Source organism: Nyctibius grandis, chromosome 5 (assembly GCF_013368605.1).
Source record: "Nyctibius grandis isolate bNycGra1 chromosome 5, bNycGra1.pri, whole genome shotgun sequence".
NCBI classification, from domain to species: Eukaryota; Metazoa; Chordata; class Aves; order Nyctibiiformes; family Nyctibiidae; genus Nyctibius; species Nyctibius grandis.
Window position 1 is genome coordinate 91,837,972 of NC_090662.1, and position 22,862 is coordinate 91,860,833.

The following is a 22,862-nucleotide window of genomic DNA, read 5'->3' on the forward strand; positions in this document are numbered from 1 at the left end:
TATCCTGTTCTTTAAGCTGGGAACCTCATTTGAGGTAGCCTTAGGGTCACTAATCTATCCTCTTTCAGATCCTTTCTCAGCTCTCACTTCTACAATAACATTTGAAAGAATTAAACTAAGTAGTGGAGCAGTTGTATATTGAGGGAGAAAATATTTTTAAAGTAACCATATACATTTTACTACTTTTCCTTCTCATTTTTATGTTGTGATTTTAGGTGGTGAGCTGTAGAAGCAGGGTCTGTTTCTTCTCTGTCCTTTCAGTGCCTTGAACATTAAGAATACTGTTACAGTATTGATAATATAAGGGCAATATTGCAACACTAATAGATTTTTAGGGTCAGAAAAGACCATAGTCAATTAAACACCTTAAACTATGTACTAACGCTGCATATTTGCTGGCCCTATTGACTTCAGTTGCTATCCTCAATATTCAAGTTTTCTGAAAAATTATCTTCAAAATTGGTCAGTCTGGAAATAGATGACATGCTATTAGTGATTTGGGGAATTTTGCAAAAGGAATATTTTTTTCTTCATTTTGCCGCTAGGAAGGTATGGGCTATCTCTAATACTGTTTAAATTTTTACACAAAAGACCTTGTATCAAGTTGCATGTGCTTCTGCAGAATTAAGTTAGGTGGGGTCATGATTTTTCACTACCAGTTATCTTGTAGAGGCTCATTCCATGTATTTTATTTTTAATATATTAGCCAGTGTTTTACCTATGCTATAAATATTCTCATAGCTGCTCTGTGGAGAAGCTTTAGCAGCTTATTTCTTTGAAGCAGAGAATGTAGGGGGAGGAGAAGATGTGCCACACTGATGTCAAGGGCATACCTTTTTCTGAGAATGTTTGTGTTTGCATAAATCCTAAGTTTATTGAAAAATTCATTTTTCACAAGCAGGACTTACCCTGATGTTTTGCTTTGGTGCTTTGTTACAGGCGAAGGTGGGCACCACAGTGGGAATCAGGAAAATTCTCTCTCCATTGCTTTTAGTGCCTTCCCAGGGAATGCACAAGTGTTGTGAAGGAGAAAGTCTCATTGTTCAAACATAACTCTGAAAGAGCCTGGGAAGTGTTAGAGGGGCTAGAGAATAAGGATTTGGAGAAGGAATCTGAGGATGGCGAAAGCTGGAAGTGGGATCAGGTAATGAAACTAGAGACTAGCTGGACAAGGAGACTGAGGACGAGAGCTAGGGGAGAAAGTACGCATGTGGGAAGCATTAGGAGAAGTGGCGGAACTCAGATGAGGAACAGATTTGAAATGGAAGAAGTGAGCTAGGGACAGTTGTCACCAAGGGGTGGAAAGATCAAGAAGACACAGGACTATAAGGAAGACAGGTTTCAGAGACATCATTGTTGCAGGATGATGTTAATCAGTGCTAAGCAGGTGTAATTTGTGGGCACCAAGTTAGCAGCATGTTTTAAGGAGGAACTGAAGAGGGCATAAGGCAGAGGTTTTAGAACTCTCCGATGGAGATTTCTTCACGTAGCTGAAGAACTGCAGGAAGTTGTGGGAGCAGGCTCTGTATTGCTGCTGGACCGTGCTTCCCCTGCATCTAGGGTAGAACCTGACATTCCTGAGTTTTTCTCTTCTTGTGCTGTCAGCATCTGTCTGTGAGACTTACTGGGTCTCGTTCCCCTCTTTTGGCGATCCTCACGGAAGAGGACAGCGTAGTGGTATTAGTTGCTCCATTAGTTCATGTCTCAGGTGGATGGTTGTTCTAAAGGCTCCGTCTCTGCTGGTGAGCCCTGGGAACACCAGGATACTGCCACATGAGGGCATTTCAATCTCAGTTCTGAAAGCATAGAAAATTACACGTTTGCACACAAGTATGGACATCTAAATGCTGTCTGTTCAAAGAATGGTAAAGTTTTTGTGTCCAACTCTTGGCAGCTATACAATGACAACTTTAACTTGAGTTCAGATTAACTACAACTCCTGTGCACATGTTTTGACGATAGTGTTGGAATACCTCGCTCTTTCATAGTGCAGCGGTAGCTATCTTGGTAACTTTAGGCAGGAGGAGGTTTCATCCCCCATCCTCTCTCCAAACTAGAAAGAGGAAAAAGAAATTCAGTGTATTTGGTGCAGTCCCCACACAGGCCATTGCTACCGCCTCTTTTCCACTGAGCAGTGCCTGCTACCCCAGGTCAGCTGGACACTCTTACAAATTCCGTGATGTTTGCATGCTCCTAGAGCATCAGTGATATGCTTGCACTCTCCTGCATTTTGTAATTTTAAAAACTTAAGGTTTATTTTGTGCTGCTGTAAAACATCAAGGAAGTTTATGGTGTGTGGAACTGTAGTGGCTCCTTTGAATTAGGTATCTGCTCTGTAGCTACTTGCAGTTTCAGAAGAATACACTTAGTGACCCAGGTGATCTTTCCATCTTTTTTGTTTCTCTGAATATTCTGTAGTTAAAAAAATGGGGCATGTGTGTATAATCACGTTGTGCCATATTCATGAGAAGTCATGCTTTGTTACCTTAAGAGTATGACAAACTATTTCCCTCCATGCAAGCATTTACTATTTTGAAGCTTACGTCAACTGTTGCTTTCTTCCATCCCAAGTCATCAGTTGCTCAAACTGCAAACATTTAGGGTAGGCTTTTTTCCAGCTAAGAGAAGGAACAAATGAAGAAGGGTATAGCAAAACTGGAAAAAGAAACTTCTCCTTTTACCATTTACATCTAACTTTTATTTGGAATGGTCCTTTCCCTCACTTTACCATCAGCTCAGGTTTTGTTCCTCTTTTCCACAAGGACTTTGTACATAACATACACATATGAAAACATTTCCATCAAAATCCTGAAGTTACCACCCTCTCTTAAATTTGTCTTTAAAATCTTTCCCTGCTATGATGCACACTGGACTGGCATGTGACTCTGCTTAGCCTGGTCCTGATTAGCATGACAATGTCTTGGGACTGTGATCTTACTGAAGCTCTTTCCATATTTACCTTCATGCAGCTTTATTGATATCCTTGCAGTTTACACATGCAGATGTGCAATGAAAAAAAAATAATTTGGTGATTCCTGAAGAGTGTACAGCACAAACATTGGAAGTGCTTATGGTTCAGGTGCCACTGGTGCTGATAGAAAATACTCTCGAGTGAGATATAGATGCGCTGGAGATAGCCACTTGCTTCGTGAATGGGATTCCAGCAGGTTAAAGCAGAAGAAATGGAAGAGTACCTACTAAAAGTTGCTTAAATGACATGATTTTGAAGCTTTTGTAGATGTATGTCACTAAATAACATGTTGCAATTTTCTGTTCTGCATTTCTTTAATGCTGAAATCAGGTTATTTTTCATTAAAATGTGTGTATTTTACTGCAAATGTTTGAAAACTGCCAGTGTTTTTCATTTGACAATATTCATGTAAGAACCATGGTATGCGTAAATATACCCTCATAAAACATCATACAAATAATGCTACAATTTTCAGAAAATTGTATCTGGGCATTATCTAAGTTCCCTCATCACCAGAATGAAATTTGTTTATTTTTTTTCTACTGCAAATAATAGCAATAATACATATATTAAATGACAATAATACAGATCTTCAAAATTCACGTCTTGTTTGCTTACTGAACTGTGAAACCTGCAAATGACATTTAAAGTTACTTTACCTTTGTGTGATGCTAATGCAGCATTTGCCTGCGAGGAGGTTTGTAGAGGTTTTTAGGAGGCATTTGTGTTTTCCATAGCACAATGCTGCCACCTGATGGCAGAAAGAATTGGGACAAAGTAGTATGAGCTTTTTCGGGTTGTGTACAGTTTATTTCAGTTTGATTAATACAGTAATGTTGAATATGTCTTGAAAGGAGTAACCATCTCTACAGGATTACTCCTTAAAAAATTACTACTTTTGTTTGCTTGTGTTTTAATACCTTAAATATTTTATTTTAGAAATAGGATGACTGGAAGCCTTAGCATCGCTTTCGTTGTTGGGACCAAAATTGAGGATGAAATCCACACCAAGGCCCTGTCTCTTGCTGTGCAGGTGCCACAGCGGAAGCTCTTCAGCGTGGTAACACATGAAGACATTTTCAGACAGGTATTCCAAGAAAGAAACTCTTAATAACAAACCAAACCCTAGATCTCACTTCTAGATACTAACTTTGGTCTGTGGTAACTATAAATTTTGTATTCAATTCAATTACTCTGTGGAAGTTTTAAAAGTTACACTAATTCGTAGAAGTTAAAAATGGAAAAAGAAAAGCTTACTGTATAAGCTGCTCTGCTCCCTGTAAATGGTGAGGTTTTGTTACAGACTTTTCTTCAAGGTGCTGATCACAAAAGCTCCCTCCTTAAGGTACAGGATACTGTGAAATGATTCCTCACTATTTTCGAGTGTGGTGTTTGCAAAAGGGAATAACGAGTAAAATAATTTGTGAAAACTTAAAATCTTCTCACAGTAGAATGCTTTATTTCCTTGCAGATCAGAGAATCTGGGAATCCAAAGGCAAAAAAGGTTAAGGATGTGCCTATGTACTATGAGGTAGGTTAAAACATGTATTGCAGAGTCAGTGCTCTTTTACACTGAAGTAAATACAGCTGTGTAATGGTGTTATACATAGCTGAGTAAATGCAGATCTAGATGTAGCTGGTAAAAACACTCAACCATCTAAATACTTAAACTCCATTCTCTTTCTGACACCAACACAGTTTTGTTGGACTGCTAACTAAATGAGGATCAAGATATCTTTTTAGGGATGTAAGTTTTATTATGTTATGAATATGTTATGTGGTCATGTTTTGATGGTGGTGTCACAAATTACAGAAAAATGATTAGACTCTGCTCTCCCAGATGCTCACAGTAATTTAGAGACTTATACATTCATTTATGGGAATGCAGTCCCATAAATGAAACACCATCTCTGTGTGCTAGTATCTGTTATAATCTCAGTGTGATGTTAAATTCTAACCTGGTTCATGTAGCGGGGTATGTCAGCAGGGTTAAGAATTATGCTTAGTACAAAGAGAGCTTCCTTCTCCCTACCTTGTTAACGTTTTACCTACAGCTTGTGAGAGGTTATAAAATCCTGTGATTAATTAGAAGATTGTTTAAAATTTTCTCAGGTAGAGTTTTATGGCCCTACAGACCTGGAGCATAAAGAATTTTGGATCCCTCTAAAAGGATCTTGTTTGCATTTTAGTTCTGCAATGACTAATAAACTTTTTATGTGTCTCAGGTTTTGGTGGACCTTATAACAGGTCTTTTCAGTTGCAGTCTGTTTTTCAGTAATGCCAGACTACTATCTGAACAAGTCCCTTTGGAATTATTTACCGCTGACATGACTGTGAATTTTATTCAATTAACCCTCTTCGTTTAGGACTAGCCTCCCAGGCAAACTCACCCTTATATTACCTGGGGTGTAAAACCCCTTCAGTCCTACTGACTGGAGGATTTTGAAGTCTGGCTCTAAGCAGAAGCTTTGTATGATACCTGTATTTAATTACTAAGAGCAATTTTCCTTGTGAAGTGGATACTTATTAAATTCCAGCTGTCAGTGCTGTGTCTCATTAGCTACTTACTTTACTCCTCAAAGACATTTTTTTCCTCCCCTGCTTTAACAGAGAATATAAAATGCCTGTTCTGACCTTTTGCTTGGACTCAGTTTCCGTTCTGGCTGTAGCAAATTAAAAGATTGATCATATTGCCACAAGCGTTAAGATCCTGCCTCTCTGGGCAGAATTTGCTCCTGAGCGTTCACTTAAAGTCTATGTGCAGTTTGTACATTCAAATCTTTCACTACATTAAGGATAAACAAGTACGAGGTTAGAACAGAACACAGGATTGTGAGATGTTCTTCTGAGAGGAGCGTTTCTATCTTCACTGCATATGATTCTCTTCTCTGGTAGGATTCAACACACTGGCATTTCCAGAAGAGCATATTCATTTCTAGGGAGGCTGTAAATGAGATTTCTGAAGCATAACGGTCTTTGAACATATGAAGTGTATATGTGTGTGAATTTGGGACTGATGACATGCATAGTAATGTGCTTATTAATGATATTAATAATAACATGTTACCCATGTCATTGGTCTTGCACATTGTGTCTACTGAAATGCAGGAGTTTTTAATAAATTTCAGTGCAGCAGTCTGCAGTGTCTGCTTTAAGTCAAGGAACTTTAACAAACTGCTCTTGGTATATCGCAAGCTAATTATATATCATATTAAAATAAAGCCTTTTGTCTATTCTAAATTATTTCCCTTCAGGGTTTCTATCATCTTATTATGTTGTATTTCATATCACTCTTATTATACAGAGCGAAGTGGATAATGGCAGGATCTGTGAGTACGTAGATAAAAAATTTCCAAATCCAGGAGACTTAGGCATCTAACTTCCTTTCTGTCTAAGTGACTTGATCAGGAGTAGGAGTCCTGATTAGTATTTTTGTACTAATTCTAGCGTGTAATTAAATGATGTTAGGCTGAGTCCCTTATAAAAATGACATGGAAACTTTTGGTTTTCTTGTATATGAAAGGTGAAATGTTAATTTTCCTGTAAAATATCAACAGATTTCATAACGAATCAGGTTAATTTATCACGTACAGTTTTTTCCAACAGACAAGACCTAAAACTGCAGTATGTGTGAGTAAAATATATACATTTTATAAGCAAGATATGTATCTTTTATTGTTTATGTACCTGTTTGTTTTGTCAGCTTTCTATTAAGGTTGGTAAAGTCATGTGTAATTAAGGTGCTTTACCACTGCTAAAGATGAAACAGTGTTTCAGTTTCCAAACTTTGCATTTTGAAAATCTGTTCAAGCCTAAATTTTCCATACCAGATTCGTTCATGAAGATGATTTTTTTCCTTGAAAATTCTGGTAAGATTGAGTTCAGGGGCTGTGTGGATGGAAGGATTTTTTTTTCCTTGTAGGAGTTGTTTTCCAGTTTTGTGGGACTCATTGGGACAGGGTCAGGAAAGTTGCCTTTACGTTACCCAGGAAATTTTAAGACGGATTCTTGTCCCATACTCATAAGGGAACAAGCTGGAGCTGGGGAGTACTAGCATGGTGAGAAAAGATTGTGAAAGAAGATGGAGCCTCATGTGGCCCCTTCGTGCGAGAAGACTGGTTAGATGGGGTTGCTGAAAATGGATGGTTGAATAAGGGACATGACCGTGAGAGAGAGAAGGATGGAAGGGAGAGAGGTGTGGAACAACTTTGTGGTTCTCTCAGGTAAGCTGAGTTGCTTGGGATAAAGGTGGGAAGATGAAAAAGGCACAAGTGGCAGAGAAGAGAGCAGTTTTATTTGGATGTGGATCCCAGAACTCTCCCTTCAAAATGTGTCATTGTGCTTGTGAAGCCAGTAAAACTGAAATCCTGTAACAGCAGCATCCTTCCCCACACTTTCCAGGACGAACCATCCTATGTAACTGAAAAGGCTTGAATGCAATTAAAAATATTAATCTTTATTCCACTACATGTCAAGAATCAATAGATCAATTATGCTTTCTCACAGCAAGTCTCCTACCTATAGTTGTCGAACTGAAAAATATTACTGGGGCCAAATCTAAATCCTGGCCCATTCTCTGGCTGGAATTCTGGGAGATGAGCAGAATAAATCAGCTGTAAATAACTGTTTCCCAGCTGTTAATCACTGGGTAGATAGCTAACTCTACTGGGTGTCTCCTGCATTTTGGGGATGGGAGGCAGCATGAACAGTGTGCACTGCACTCCAGAAATCCTCACTAGACTTATGATTCCTTGAAGACAGATATAGGTGAATACAAGTTAGAAAAGCTCCTAGGCATGGCAGAATTTTATATATATATATAAAACAAACTAAAAAATAACCAAGAGTAACTTCATCTTATGCTAGGCTCTGAACAGTATGCTGTGGAAGAGTGGAAACATGTTTTGAGTAGAAAAGATGGGCACAACCCAGGGGAAGAGGCCATTACACAAGTGGAGTGAAGTCTGTAATAGCAGCGAATCCCATAAATTGCAGGGGACAGGGGCAGGAGGTGTTTGGAGAAGGCATGGTGTAGTTGTGTATGGTGTAGTTGAAAGCAAAGTTTCCTGCAAGTGACTTTTTTTTTTTCCTCATCCTACGCCTTGTCTTTAACGATAACTTTCCTTCCCCTGTGAGACACAGAGCTTTGAAAAGAGGATTTTCCTTCTCCCATCATCTCTAGTAAAACTGACCCAATGCTCTCTGTGTTCTTCTCAGTCTGGGCTGGGAAGTGTTTGGTAGTTAAACGCCTAGTATTTTAGGCTTACATTGTTACAGTTTACACTGTTCTGGCTTACAAGAGGATTTAAATGGGAGTTATGTCACTTCTCTGAGAGCTAACTTTTCCGGTCAGGTGTGAAAACTTCAGGCTTGTTTTTCGAGTGTAAGTATGATCTGTTTTCCCAAGAGACCATACTGAATGCTACAGAAATAAATATATATATGTGCAAAATAAGATCGCTAAGTTGTTTTAATTCTTCTTTTTTTTTTCTGAGAAAGGCTACTGACAAGAAATTTGTAAACACTGTAGCCCAAGAGTTGGTTTTCTTATCAATGCTGTTATCACCAGTTTGTTTTATGTTCTATGAAATCAGTAGGTAGATTTGATTGGCAGAGGTCACAGTACCCAAAAAAAAAAAAAAAATCTGTGTTGAAATTTTTAAAATCAAAATTAGGTGTTTTTTATAAATGATTGAAAACAATTGAGCATATGCTACACCTTAATTTGGTTCTGGGGAGGACCTTTCCTGATAAAAGTTACTTCTGGTTTCAGTGTAAATGTCTGTTTGAATGTATGGCTTGCAGCCATATTTAGTAAATCAAATGAAGTCTTGCAGTTAATCTTCTCTGTGTAGAAACCCTGTGATTGTGTTCAAATTGTCCCTTAATTTTTCTTCTTATTTAGTAATATGTAATAAATTCCTTCATTTTTTTTTAATTCTTTAATAATTTCTGTGAATCTTCTCTAACAAACATTTACAGTTCACTATTTTTATTTAATTGTGGACACCAAATGGACTTAGTGTTTTTGTTGAATACGTATCAGATACAAGCATAACATAATGCATGTACTCCTATTTGATAGCTCATCATATACAAATCTGAAGATTGTGTAAGCTATCTTGGCTACTGCCTTACACTGGAAACTAATTTTGGACTGATTGGTTCACCCTTGACCAATGAGTCCTCCCCAAAGTTACCACTTTACAGGTTTTCCATCCTGTAAATTTGGCGTGTTTTCTTTCTTCTAAGTCTTGTAATTTAACACAATTCAATCATATTGCTTTCTTGCTCTATACTAATGACATTCACCAAATTTCTTTGTGTGAATGAGTTTTCCACTACATTCTTTATATCTCCCATGATGGTTGTGTCTTCTGGAGATCTTACAATTGAAGACTTTGTTTCTTTTCCCAGATTACTGGCATACTTTTAAATAGAGGAGTCTCAATATGTTGCATGCTTCAGACCCCACAAGAAACTCACCTGTTTGATGATGACTCGTTGTTTGTAATTACATTTTTAGATCTGTCAGTTAATGAGTTTTAATCTTTGTCACTGCTTTATAAACTATAGAATGTTTGTTTCTAAATCAATAGTCAAAGAATACTTCTGGAATTCTGCTTTTAACTATATCAGAGTTGTTATCTGTTTCAACTAGAATTGCAGTCTTACCAGAGAAAGCTATTCTCTTTGTGAAAAGACCACCTTTTTTTTTTTTTTCCAAAAAGAACAAAATTGAATTGGTAATAATTATTTTACTCTCCTTTTATTTGTTGTTAGTTGAATCTTCTGTTAAGACATTAAGGAAATAATATCAGCTCCTCTGTTATTCTGCAATGATCAGCATTCAGAGGATCACAGAATGGTTGGGGTTGGAAGGGACCTCTGGAGATCATGTAGTCCAACCCCCTGCTAAAGCAGGTTCACCTAGAGCACGTTGCACAGGGTTGCATCCAGGCGAGTTTTGAATATCTCCAGAGAAGGAGACTCCACAACCTCCCTGGGCAGCCTGTTCCAGTGTTCTGTCACCCTGAAAGTAAAGAAGTTTTTCCTCATATTCAGATGGAACTTCCTGTGTTTCAGTTTGTGCCCATTGCCCCATGTCCTGTCACTGGGCACCACTGAGAAGTGTCTGGCCCCATCTTCTTGACACCTGCCCTTAAGGTATTTGTAAGCATTGATAAGATTCCCCCCTCAGTCTTCTCCAGGCTAAACAGACACAGCTCTCTCAGCCGTTCCTCATAAGTGTTCCTCATCATGTTGCCAGTACTTAAAATACATATGATATTCTATTTTCCCTTTTTTTTTAAGCATTGGTGTGACATCAGCTTTCTTTTATTTAGTTTAAAACTGCCTTTGTTCTCCAAGAGTTGCTTAAAGTCAATATTCATCATATAAAGAGCTCCTCAGCTACCTATTTTTAATACTACTTTGATGAAGTTGTCCAGGTCTACTGGCTTTTGGTATGCCTAGCTTTAAAAGCTGCCTTTTTGCAACTTTCCATTGATACAGTTAGAAATAACTGCTTATTAATGAAGTGATACAACCATATTATCTGTTGTTTTTCCAAATATAGAGACGAATAATCACTGATTAGCCCTACTTCTCCCGCATCTTTATTGACTTGTCTACTGTTTACATTTAATACCAGACCAATGCCATGTTAATGATATTTTTTTCCTGATACAGTTTTTAAAAAAAAAAAAAGTAAATCTGTTACTGTGCTTATCTCTGCTGGCAAACATTGTCTTTCCCTTGTTTTTCTTGCTTTTCTACTTAAATCTGAAATAGTGAAGACTTCTAAATCAGACTGTCCAGGATCTTGTTATCCATCTGATTGCACTGAATTATCTCTGTTTGATTCTTGCATGTGATAAGCAAACATTAGCTTGCATGTTACATGCAGGAATTGTTAGTATTTAAACAGAATAGAATATAGAATTTTGATTACAAATTGTTCTGCTTCTTGTAATCATTGGCTGAACACAGGACCTGTTTGATTTTCCTGTTGACTAGCTTCCAGATCTGCATGGCAAATGGTTCTCATACAAAACCTCACTTTATTTTACCTCCTTGCTAACAGAGAAGCAGTATCAACTCAGATACTTCAAACTTCAGGACTGATAAAAGCAGGAGAAGTGCCAGTTCTACTCTCTGAGTCAAGATACATAACAGTCGACTCATATCACTGGGCATATTGAGATATCAACCTAGTTGTGCAGTTTTAACAAACAAACCAGAGACTCCCAAATTAAATCCTTCTACTGCCAAGCATAATAAGCACAGTTTTGCCATTAAAATCCAGTTCAGTTGAATGCTTGCATATAAATCTTAATTAGTTCATGCTTTGTACAGATTATTTTGATGACTAAAAGGTTATTGGTTAGAAATAGAATCTTGCATTGTTTTAAAATTATTTATATGGTACATGGGCTTTTTTTCTTTGGTGTTTTTTTTTTTTTTTTCCCTAAGATTGTGCTGTCAGAATCCTTGGGAAATTGTGTAATGTTCACAATACTTCTTGCCTTAATAGGCAATAGGTTGTAGCAGAGACAGAAGGATCCTTGGGTTTTCTAGGTGTAAATGAAACAGATTCCTCTCCTGCCACTTCCAACACAAAATACATAACCCAAGATATTAAGAACTTCTGTAGGGTAGTAAGTCATAGCAACAAACAAGTTGAAGTGGAAAAAATTGAATTAATTTAGCGAGGAAACAAGGGATTTAAAGCAGTTTTAAGTATTTCTGTGAATTAATGCTTTGCTAGAGGTGTGTAGAATGTAGACTGACAAAGTAAGGGTTGCTGCTGGTAAGACTATTTGAAGTGCTAGTCATGTCATGCTATAAAGAGAAGGTCCACTTTAGATTGGAACTTAGCATGTCATTCCTGGGATAGGTGCTCTTACTCTATTATGAAATTTTTAATATATATGTATATATTGTATTTCATATAATTATATCATATATAGTTATATAATAGTTATATTTTAAATATATATTTAAAAATGTGTGTGTGCATGTGTGTAATTGTTCAAAACTGCCTTATTCTATTACTCACCCCGATGGCATGAATTTCGTTCAAGAAACCAGTTAAGAATAACTATTCTATTTCTAAATAACTTCAATGTCCTCTCTTCAGTAGGTCTTAAATACCTCATATGTTTCTGTTATCTTATACCATTCTATTGTCTTATGTCCCTTTTTTTAGACTCTCTCATCATTGCCTCTAACAATATCTTCAAAAAAAAAAAAAAGGAAAAAAAATTGAGGGCAGCACTAGAGACAAGGAGTATGCATTTACTATGTGTTAAGGATGTTAGAGTAAATTCCTAGAGTATAAAAATCAAAAGTTTTGGTTTTGACTTGATGTGAAAACAAAACTCTTAATGTCATAGACGTAATGCTTATGGTGAGCAACATTATCACCCAAGAAGGTACAAGCTGTTGCGAGTTGTGTGGCATCTGGAGGAGAGCAAAGACTGGTTAGTAGCCAGGATATATGTCACTGAAGAAACAAGTTTCAGAAATAATGCTAGTCAGGAGTATTTTTAAGGAAGCCTTTTGGTTTCTTGTGGAAACATATAATTAAACTAATAGATATACTATAATATACTAGATAAACATATAATTAAACTAATATAACTAGATTCGAAGGGGGATGGGGTAGTAGCTGGGCTTGCACCACTGGGGCAACGCTCTAGTGTTGAGGTAGACCAGGAGGCCTCCCATCCCCCTGGGGTGAAATCGGTGTGCTCAGCTCGCTCCCTGAAATGCCTGTACACCAATGCGCGCAGCATGGGGAATAAACAGGAGGAGTTAGAAATCCGTGTTTGGTTGGGGGGCTATGATTTAGTGGCAATTACAGAGACTTGGTGGGACGCCTCGCATGACTGGAATGTGGTCATGGATGGCTATATCTTGTTCAGGAAAGACAGGCCACTAAGGAGAGGGGGTGGAGTTGCTCTTTATGTGAGTGAGCAGCTAGAATGTATTGAGTTCTGTCCAGGGGCAGATCAGGAGCGAGTTGAGAGTTTGTGGGTGCGAATTAAGGGGCAGGCTGGCAGGGGTGATACTGTTGTGGGTGTCTATTACAGGCCACCGGATCAGGATGAGGAGGGTGATCAGGCCTTCTACAGGCAGCTGAGAGCAGTCTCGCAATTACAGGGCCTGGTTGTCATGGGGGATTTCAACTACCCTGATATTTGCTGGGAGGCCTACTCAGCCAGCCATCCTCAGTCCAGGAGGTTCCTCCAGTGCATTGATGATAACTTTCTGATGCAAATGGTGGATGAGCCAACTAGGAGAGGAGCGCTGCTGGATCTTATCCTCACTAACAAGGAGGGTCTGGTTGAAGAGGTGAAGGTTGAGGGCAGCCTTGGTTGTAGTGACCATGAGATGGTAGAGTTCAGGATCTCATGTGGCAGGAACAGAATAGCTAGCAGAATCACAACCCTGGACTTCAGGAGGGCCAACTTTGGCCTTTTCAAGCAATTGCTAGGGGAAATCCCATGGGACAGGGTACTAGAAGGTAAGGGGGCCCAAGATAGTTGGTTAGCATTCAAGGACTGCTTCTTCCGAGCTCAAGATCAGAGCATGCCAGCAGGTAGGAAGTCAAGGAAGGGTACCAGGAACCTGCATGGTTAAACAGGGAACTGCTGGGCAAACTCAAGTGGAAGAAGAGGGTGTACAGATCATGGAAGGAGGGGCTGGCCACTTGGGAGGAATATAAGTCTGTTGTCAGAGGATGTAGGGAGGCAACTAGGAAAGCTAAGGCCTCCTTGGAATTAAACCTTGCAAGAGAGGTCAAGGACAACAGAAAGGGCTTCTTCAAATACATTGCAGGTAAAGCCAACACTAGAGGCAATGTAGGCCCACTGATGAATGAGGTGGGGGCCCTGGAGACAGAGGATAAAAAGAAGGCGGAGTTACTGAATGCCTTCTTTGCCTCTGTCTATACTGCTGGAGGCTGTCCTGAGGAGCCCCGGACCCCTGAGGCCCCAGAAGAAGTCAGGATAGAGGAGGAGTCTGTCTTGGTAGATGAGGGCTGGGTCAGGGACCAATTAAGCAATCTGGACGTCCATAAATCCATGGGCCCTGATGGGATGCATCCGCGGGTGCTGAGGGAGCTGGCAGAAGTCATTGCTAGGCCACTCTCCATCATCTTTGCTAAGTCATGGGCAACAGGAGAGGTGCCTGAGGACTGGAGGAAAGCGAATGTCACTCCAGTCTTCAAAAAGGGTAAGAAGGAGGACCCGGGTAACTATAGTCCAGTCAGCCTCACCTCCATCCCTGGAAAGGTGATGGAACAACTTGTTCTTGGTGCTGTCTCTAGGCACATCAAGGATAGGGGGATCATTAGGGGCACTCAGCATGGCTTCACCAAGGGGAAGTCATGCTTAACCAACTTGATAGCCTTTTATGAGGACGTAACCCGGTGGATAGATGGTGGTAAAGCTGTGGATGTGGTCTATCTCGATTTCAGTAAAGCGTTTGACATGGTCTCCCACAGCATCCTCTCAGCTAAACTGAGGAAGTGTGGTCTGGATGATCGGGATTGTGAAGTGGCTGAAGGAAAGAAGCCAGAGAGTGGTGGTCAATGGGACAGAGTCCAGTTGGAGGCCTGTGTCTAGCGGAGTCCCTCAAGGGTCAGTACTGGGACCAGTTCTATTCAATATATTCCTTAATGACTTGGATGAGGGAATAGAGTGCACTGTCAGCAAGTTCGCTGATGACACAAAACTGGGAGGAGTGGCTGACACACCGGAAGGCTGCGCAGCCATTCAGAGTGACCTAGACAAGCTGGAGAGTTGGGCGGGGAGAAATTTAATGAAATATAATAAGGGCAAGTGTAAAGTCCTGCATCTGGGCAAGAACAACCCCATGTACCAGTACAAGTTGGGGACAGACCTGTTGGAGAGCAGCGTAGGGGAAAGGGACCTGGGGGTCCTAGTGGACAGCAGGATGACCATGAGCCAGCAGTGTGCCCTTGTGGCCAAGAAGGCCAATGGCATCCTGGGCTGTATTAGAAGGGGTGTGGTTAGCAGGTCGAGAGAGGTTCTCCTCCCCCTCTACTCTGCCCTGGTGAGGCCGCATCTGAAATATCATGTCCAGTTCTGGGCCCCTCAGTTCAAGAAGGACAGGGAACTGCTAGAGAGAGTCCAGCGCAGAGCCACGAAGATGATTAAGGGGGTGGAACATCTCCCTTATGAGGAGAGGCTGAGGGAGCTGGGTCTCTTTAGCTTAGAGAAGAGGAGACTGAGGGGTGACCTCATTAATGTTTATAAATATGTAAAGGGCAAGTGTCATGAGGATGGAGCCAGGCTCTTCTCAGTGACATCCCTTGACAGGACAAGGGGCAATGGGTGCAAGCTGGAACACAGGAGGTTCCACATAAATATGAGGAAAAACTTCTTTACGGTGAGGGTGACCGAACACTGGAACAGGCTGCCCAGAGAGGTTGTGGAGTCTCCTTCTCTGGAGACATTCAAAACCCGCCTGGACGCGTTCCTGTGTGATATGGTCTAGGCAATCCTGCTCCGGCAGGGGGATTGGACTAGATGATCTTTCGAGGTCCCTTCCAATCCCTAACATTCTGTGATTCTGTGATTCTCTGTGATTCTGTAAAGGTGAAATATTTTTGTGGAAGTGTATAGATTGTGATAAAACAGCATCAGAAAGGTTGCGGTCAAGAATAGGCTTTCTGAAAAGTAGACATAGTTGTATTAAAAGCCAACCTTCTCAGTCTAAAGTATGTCAATAGAACTCTATTTTGTAATAAAAGTTATAAAGATTTTGTTTTCATTCCACTGTGGAACAAAATTAATTTTAAAAGTAGTTGTAAAATGGAACAGTTCAGGAGCCAATATTTGTCAAGTGTCAGTGTTTTGATGAGAGAGTTTGACAGTAAAAACACCTTTGGCAGCCATGCTGAATAGTCAGAAGGATAGAAAGAGTTAATTTTATTTTTCATTCCAGTACAGAACAAATCAAATACTGCAGCCCTAAATGTTGTAATAAAATGGAACTGTTCTCCAGTCAGCCTTTGTCAAGTGCTATTGTGTGGATGCAAGTTAAGGAAATTTTATTGCAGAAGGACTTGGCCCTTACACTGTATGGATATGCAGAGGATTAATGCTCAAGAAACAACTGGGAATTGTCATTTAACGAAGATGCCTTTTTGGGAGGTACTGGATCCAGGGAAGAGTAAGGGACTTTAAATCCTGCTGTGGGCAGGACTACTCATCTGTCTTCAGCTCTGTTGTATCTGTTACCAAGCTCCTACCAGGTACATCGTAGTACAGAGTATAGTATGTTTTGTAAATGAACTGCATGAGGTGGTACATTTACCTGAGATATTGTCTTGTCTTCTGAGGAGAGTTTAACTACTCTGCCTCCTAGGTCAGTGTTTAGGTCAATTTACTTAAAGGGATGTTAAGGAAAAATTTTGTTAGCTTAGGTTTAACAAGTTTCACAACTCCTATTGGTCTTCAGCAATTTGTGAATATCAATATGAATGAGCCTTATGGAAGACTACCAGTGTCTGCAAGTCAGCTGAGGTTAGATTTACCCCCCTCTTTGTCTCACAGGAGACCTTTACAAGCAATTTAGTTTGCTCTGCTGCCAAGCGAATAGGGACAATTTATGGCTGTGCCAAACTATTCCAAACAGACACTATCACACCCCAGGCCACGAATCTTTGGCATCTTCAGATGAACTGCAAACTTGAATTATCCCCATTCCTCTTAGATAATGTTAAGGTATTCCAAGGTTTCCTACATCTTGAAGATTTTACTAGAACTTACTGAGAAAAACCTACACGAGCTTCTACCTGTCCTGCTCACCTTAATTCTTACTTCATAATGCCTTTCACTGGTGGACTTCTTAGTGCTTGCTAAATTGCTTGGACAGACAATTGCCTTGCTAGCACCAATATCCAAGAGAGTAGAATATCATTGTCAAATGCCTTCTTATGACTTGGTCAAATGGAAACAAAAGAAAATGTCCTGACAAAAGAAAAGGCATTCACCTGGGTTCAGCTGCCTTTCCAGAACAGCAAAGATCTCGCCTAGTTCTGTGTTCTATACGCCAGTCCAGTATGGATGTCTTAATGACCTAGGTCATCCCAGTGGCACTAGAGGCATGTGTGTGATCAGGTAAGTAGTTCTAAGCATTGGATAACAGCAAAGGGGTTTTTATTTCAAATATAGGAAACCCACGCCACCTAAAAAGAATAAAATATACCACCATGTCTTTGTATCAGCCTTTGCCATTGTCAGAACATCCGATGCCACTGCACAATCAATAGTGGCATGTGTTGTCCTTTGAGTTATCAAATTATATGCCTTCAATTTGGGATTTATTTATTCCATGAGACTGAAATGTTGTTACTATGAACCAATCAGTCCTAGAAATGGAAGTTGTTTGCAATCAATTTCTAAAGTCTCTCAAGTTCAAGATCCCTTTCCAGGGACCCCTCTAAGGACAGTATGTCACATTAAGTAGTCTCAGGATTTCTAAATGCTGAAACTGGGGCAAAAAATGTTGAGCTACTGCAGGAAAACAATCTGTGTCTTCTAATTTTCTGTTTCCTAAAATCTGAGAGGTCAGGTTCTATTATTTACATGAGACAATTGAGCATGTTAATCTTTTCTTTCCATTTCAGCACAATGACTCTTCTTTGTAACCCAATTCTAGGGTTCTAGAGGCAATGCTTTCTGCATGTATTATTTCACTGCTGTTAGTTGCTGTTAGTAATTATTTGGCCTGAGGACACTCATAAAACTAAAAATTGCTGACAATTTATTTTCTAGGAAAGAAACTTGATACCTTTTGAAATTCATCTATCTATTTAAAACTTGCTTTAGAACACTGGTGAAACCTTGGTTTTGCTTCCTAGATTACAAGGTTTCCTGCATACATGCAGCTTGGTATAAAATTTCCTACTTTTTCTGCACAGGTTTTGTTGAAATCTCTTTGTGACTAGAGCAAACAGCAATTATGTCTGTAAGAATGTCATCCTTAAACTGGTACGGGGACCCTCTGGAGTAGCCAAAGGAAATGCTGTTCTCTGTTTTGTTGCCTTCAAAAATTTCATGTGACTATAATTGGTTGATTAAGGACAATAGAGTGTAACACATTTTTCTCAATTAGAGCAACTAATCCCAGAATCCTTTATCACCAAGGGGAAAAAAAATACCCAAAGCCCTGTTGCAAAACTGGACCAAGGTGGAAGGATCCTGCCTAGGAGTTTTGTGGTGCCAAACCCACAAGGCCATTGAGACTTCCTGGCCCACAAGTTCTGAGGCTTCTTAGGAAACTTTGGCAAGATGTAGCTAGATGGGTTCTGCCAGCACAAGGGTTGATGAGACAACTTTGCTTCTTAAATCTTTTTGTTCCACCTCTGATTGGGTCCACTTCCTAGCCAGATGCAATGTTAGAGAAGAGTGACTAAATTCTTTAGCTCTGTAACGTTCATTGTGTGGATCCAGTTGGCTGGAATTACTGGAGAGAATTTACTTCTTGGAAGCATGAAATATTCTACTCCAGAATGGAAAGACTTGCTAGGCAGATTCATACCACTGAAATGTAAACATTTCAAGATTTGATCATAGCAATATGTCTCTTCTTCCAAGCACAGGTCACAGCAGACTGGCCTGTCCCCCCTTTTTAAAAAGGTCTGGGTTCTGTAGGAGTTCCTCAGAAATCATGTAAATGTTATTTCAACTATCTCCCCCTGCAGTCAGAGTGTTAAAAGCAAACAGGTATCTGAAGGACCACATGAGAAAAACTTATTTGTGCATAAAACTCCTCCTTCCTGAAACAGCAATGCTAATGTCTGATCTTTGGAATCATTGGATTTTCATATTGTATTTTGTCTTCCCTTAAAGCAACTTGTTTTGGTAGAAGTTAGGTGGTCAGGAAGCCGTACGAGGTACATGTCAGATGGTGAGAGCTCTTGTATGAACTCTTTAATAAAGCCAAGGTGAAAGGTTATCCTAATTTTTATGTAATGTATTTTCTCATCTCTACATAAATTAGGTTATTCACCTTTTTGTATTTCCCTTAAAACATTCTTTAAGTACTTGTAACATTAAGACACATATGCTGTGCACCTATCTTAGAAGGTTCTCATTCCGCATTGCTGAGATTAAACCAGTTAAGGTATGCCCTCAGGTTGCACATTTTCTGTAGAGAGAGGTTTAAAGAACAGACCTTCTTACAATGGATATTTCTAACTATGTTTCTGCTAGCCAGATCAAGCTGTGTTGTGATTTGGTAAAAAAGACTCACTCATATGACTGACAACATATTTTTCCAGGGCACAAGCAGCCATTGCTGCTGCTTTGAGAAATGTTCTCACAATAGAAAGGCAGATATTTAGTACATGAACAGCATATGTATTTGTTCAGTATTACTCAATAGTGAAAGTGTCCTATTCTTATTTTAGTAGGTTTGTTTGAAAAGGACTCTGAGAGGCAGAAGGAGTCATCAAATCTACTTTAATTTTTTCTAATTCTCTGGAATACGTGTTGGTAGAGCCCTCATTGATTAACGAAGATGATTCATTGGCTTAGCTTAAGCTTTACAGTCTATGCTGCGGATACATAAGCTCTGTTCAGATATGCAATTGACTTACTGATTTACATGAGTCCTTTAGCTCAGTTTGAATTGCAAGTCATTAATTCACCAATGAAGGATAATGATTAAGCAAGTGATCTTTTGACATCATAGTTGGGAGGAGGTTCTGAGAGGAAAAATGAAATGAGGCGAATGGTCTGGTAGTAGAGACTAAGTTGCCTTTCAACACACTGCAAGTGTGATCTGAAAGAAGTTGTTTCAGTCAGCTCAGTGCCTTCCTGGTATTCTTTCAAAATGATCGATTGTAATATGCTATAGTCAATGAAGTGACATCAGCAGATTCAGAAATGTTTAATAGTGTAAAGAAGTCTTCTTTGGACAAATAAATTTATCAGTATGACACATGCAGCTTTCGTTCCATAGCATTATCTTGAAAGCTTCTTGTGAAGGATTCATGATACTGATGGCAGATTGTAATAAGTGAAGATTGCCTTTTTTTTTTTTCCCCTGCTTTATTAGCTTGCTCAGGGAAATACATTTGAACAGTAAATAATAACTTGATTGGTACGTGTAATCCATATAGCCTCTTAACTGATAGCTCTCCTGCTTCAAATTCACTTGGAACTGTGTCAGCTACTAAGGGATTTGAATTACTAAGGAGTTCTAGGAACCATTATGTTTCTTTTAGGAAGTGTTATGTGAGTCTGAGATATATGTGATGGCCTGGGTTTCTTGCAGTTTCAAGAACAGGAGGGAAGACAGGGCTTTAGAAAGCTCATCCTGGATATGGGATATGGGAGAATTACGCTATGAAATGGCCTGACCACTGTTCATAGCAAGTGATGCTGCTGCTTCCAAGTAGTGATAAAGCTGTGAAAGTTGATAATGCAATTTATCACTTTGAAAGCTTTTCTGATTATGATTTAGCAGCCACAATTGTTCTGTATATGGAAAAGGAGGCATTTCAAAGAAAGATACCATAAAGACTGGCTTTAAATGTTTCCCTAACTTTTAAGACCCATCTCCTATCTCAATGACACTGGCATCTGCCAATAGTATAGTGTCACCTACAAGCACTCATACAGTGTTTGAACGGCTTGAAATATACACCCTTTGCACCAGGCAGCTAAATCTCTGCATGGTTCATACTGCCACCATATGAGATCAAATACTGCGTCACTGAAGCCTTTCTGCACTTCACAAATGTGACCCCTGCTGTGTGAGGAATGCTAAGTTTCCTCTTCCTTTAAAGGAAAAAAGGCACTACCTAACTGACTTTGTCCATCCAAGTTTCCGTGGTTTCTCACATAAGAAAAAGGTCATCACTGACGGAATGAAGTATAGCCAATCTGAAATGAATCCACCTCATAGTATCCCAAAAAATTCCTTCTGTACTCCTACCAAGTCTTTGTCTTCAGCTTTTTTTTTTTTCATTGAGGCTCTGTGGGTTCTTAACTGTTTATGCCAGGTGCCTGCATAATTCACAGGACCACAAATGAACTTAACATGCATAAGTGTAATAAATTTAATTTATTTTATTTACTGTGCATGTATTGAACTATGTTCTGTCTTTAAACTAGCAGTGATGAAGTATTGCTTTTTATTTGCTTATGCATAAAGCAGATTTTACATTGCTGTATGAAAATCTGTTTGCTTTCTTTGTATTGCCAAATGTAGTGTGCTCATTTTATCTTTGTTTTTATATTTTTCTGACCTCTCTCCACAGTCATGGAACGTACTCCTGTTAAATAGTTTGGTTTATACTTCTCTAATGCCTTATGTAAGAAAATTTGTCCTTCCCACCCGCTCAGAGTTGTCCAGCTCACTATAGACCTTGGACAAGTCTCTTCATTTCTGCATTCTCTATCTACAAAATAGGAATAATCATGATGCATTGCTTTTGACTGGTAAAATGCTTTGAACTTCTCAGGAAGAATGGGTTGTAAAAGAATCTAAGCGTTCCTTCCTTCTTCCATGAACAATAAATCAGCAACTGCCATCGAGACGGGTTACTATATATACACTTTTCAGGAATCCTTCCAGAATCCCTCCTTTTCCCCTCTGTTGTGTTTCAAGAAATGTGCAACTCATCTAGATGAGGCAATTGGGAAGCATCCCTTTCCATAGGCTGTTAACACCACTTCTGCAAAAAAAAACTATGAGAATTTTTCTCTCTTGGGGAGGTTACTATGACACTTATACCAAAGTTTCTTTCAGAGCACAGATTTACTGTAGGTAGCTCTGGGTGACTGTTTTTTGTTGGAATAGCAAGTAGTTTCTAGTGTGCCTATGGTCTGTGGGATTCTTAGCATATCCTTGATTGTCTGTTGTGACTGTGAAGTCAATGGGAGTCTTTCCAGAAGCCTTCTATGGTTGGCTTGTTGAGATAGTGACCAGTAAGTAGTCTTACTCTGAATGCAAAAGATGTAAAGCAGCACTGATCTTAACCCTGATGTGTTTTCCTATGTGTACATTAAGGAGATCATCAGGTTTATTAGTGCTGGAGGAGCAGGATTGTTTTGAGAAGGTTTATAAATGCAAATATTTTGGTTATTTTGTCTTCCTGTTATGCAATTCGGAAAAATCTGAATTTTAAGAGATTTCTTTTTCTGTACTTTGCTTTCATTTGTGTGAAACAATAATTTGGCATATAACTGGCTTTGTTTTATTCAGAGAAGCATTTTTAGTGGCTACATTTGCTTATCTAGGTTTTAATTGAGAAGTTAAAATTTCTAAGCTCGGCAAGAAACTATGAAAGCTCAGAGCTAATGGTGGTGTTTGTATTAGACAAGACACAGTTCAGTGAGATGCAGTGTGCACCTTCATTGTCTGAATGTTAGCAAGCAAAATTGACACCATATGTGCCCAACTGTAATTGCTCCAAGAGGGGAAAAGAGAAACATGTCAGAACATTTGAGTAACACCTAATTCAGCCCATGGTTATAAATAAAGCTGATGGTTGCTTAAAAACAAAAGTAGGAAAATAATATGGTTATATTATTCCTCAACAGTGCTTCCTACATAGGTGAACTTTATTGCAGAGACAACACAAGTGAAAAGAAACATATAACAACTTTTTATGGTATTTTTATGTTATTTTATATTTTTCGCAGTAAATAAAGTGGTTATGAGGCTCCAAGGAAAACGGCCCAGATGTTAGTGAGTTGTATGAAATTTAGTGGAAACAAGCTGTAAAAAACATAGTCATAAAACAGCCTGTCAATGCCACACATCTGGACAATGCAGCTGTATGTTCCCGCTCCTGTCATCACCCTGAGAAAACTCAATAGCCTTATTTCACCCCAATTAG

The 22,862-nt window shown here is 39.3% G+C and overlaps 1 protein-coding gene across 1 annotated transcript in view; it reads left to right on the forward strand.

The window, feature by feature from the left end:
• The first annotated feature begins 3,917 nt into the window (after window positions 1-3,917).
• Window positions 3,918-22,862, forward strand: part of LOC137664081 (sperm-associated antigen 17-like) — a 28,547-nt gene continuing 9,602 nt past the window's right edge. The window contains exons 1-2 of the mRNA XM_068401809.1: window positions 3,918-4,058; window positions 4,443-4,502. Coding sequence (XP_068257910.1) covers window positions 3,918-4,058; window positions 4,443-4,502 — 201 coding nt within the window. The remainder of the gene's footprint in view (window positions 4,059-4,442; window positions 4,503-22,862) is intronic.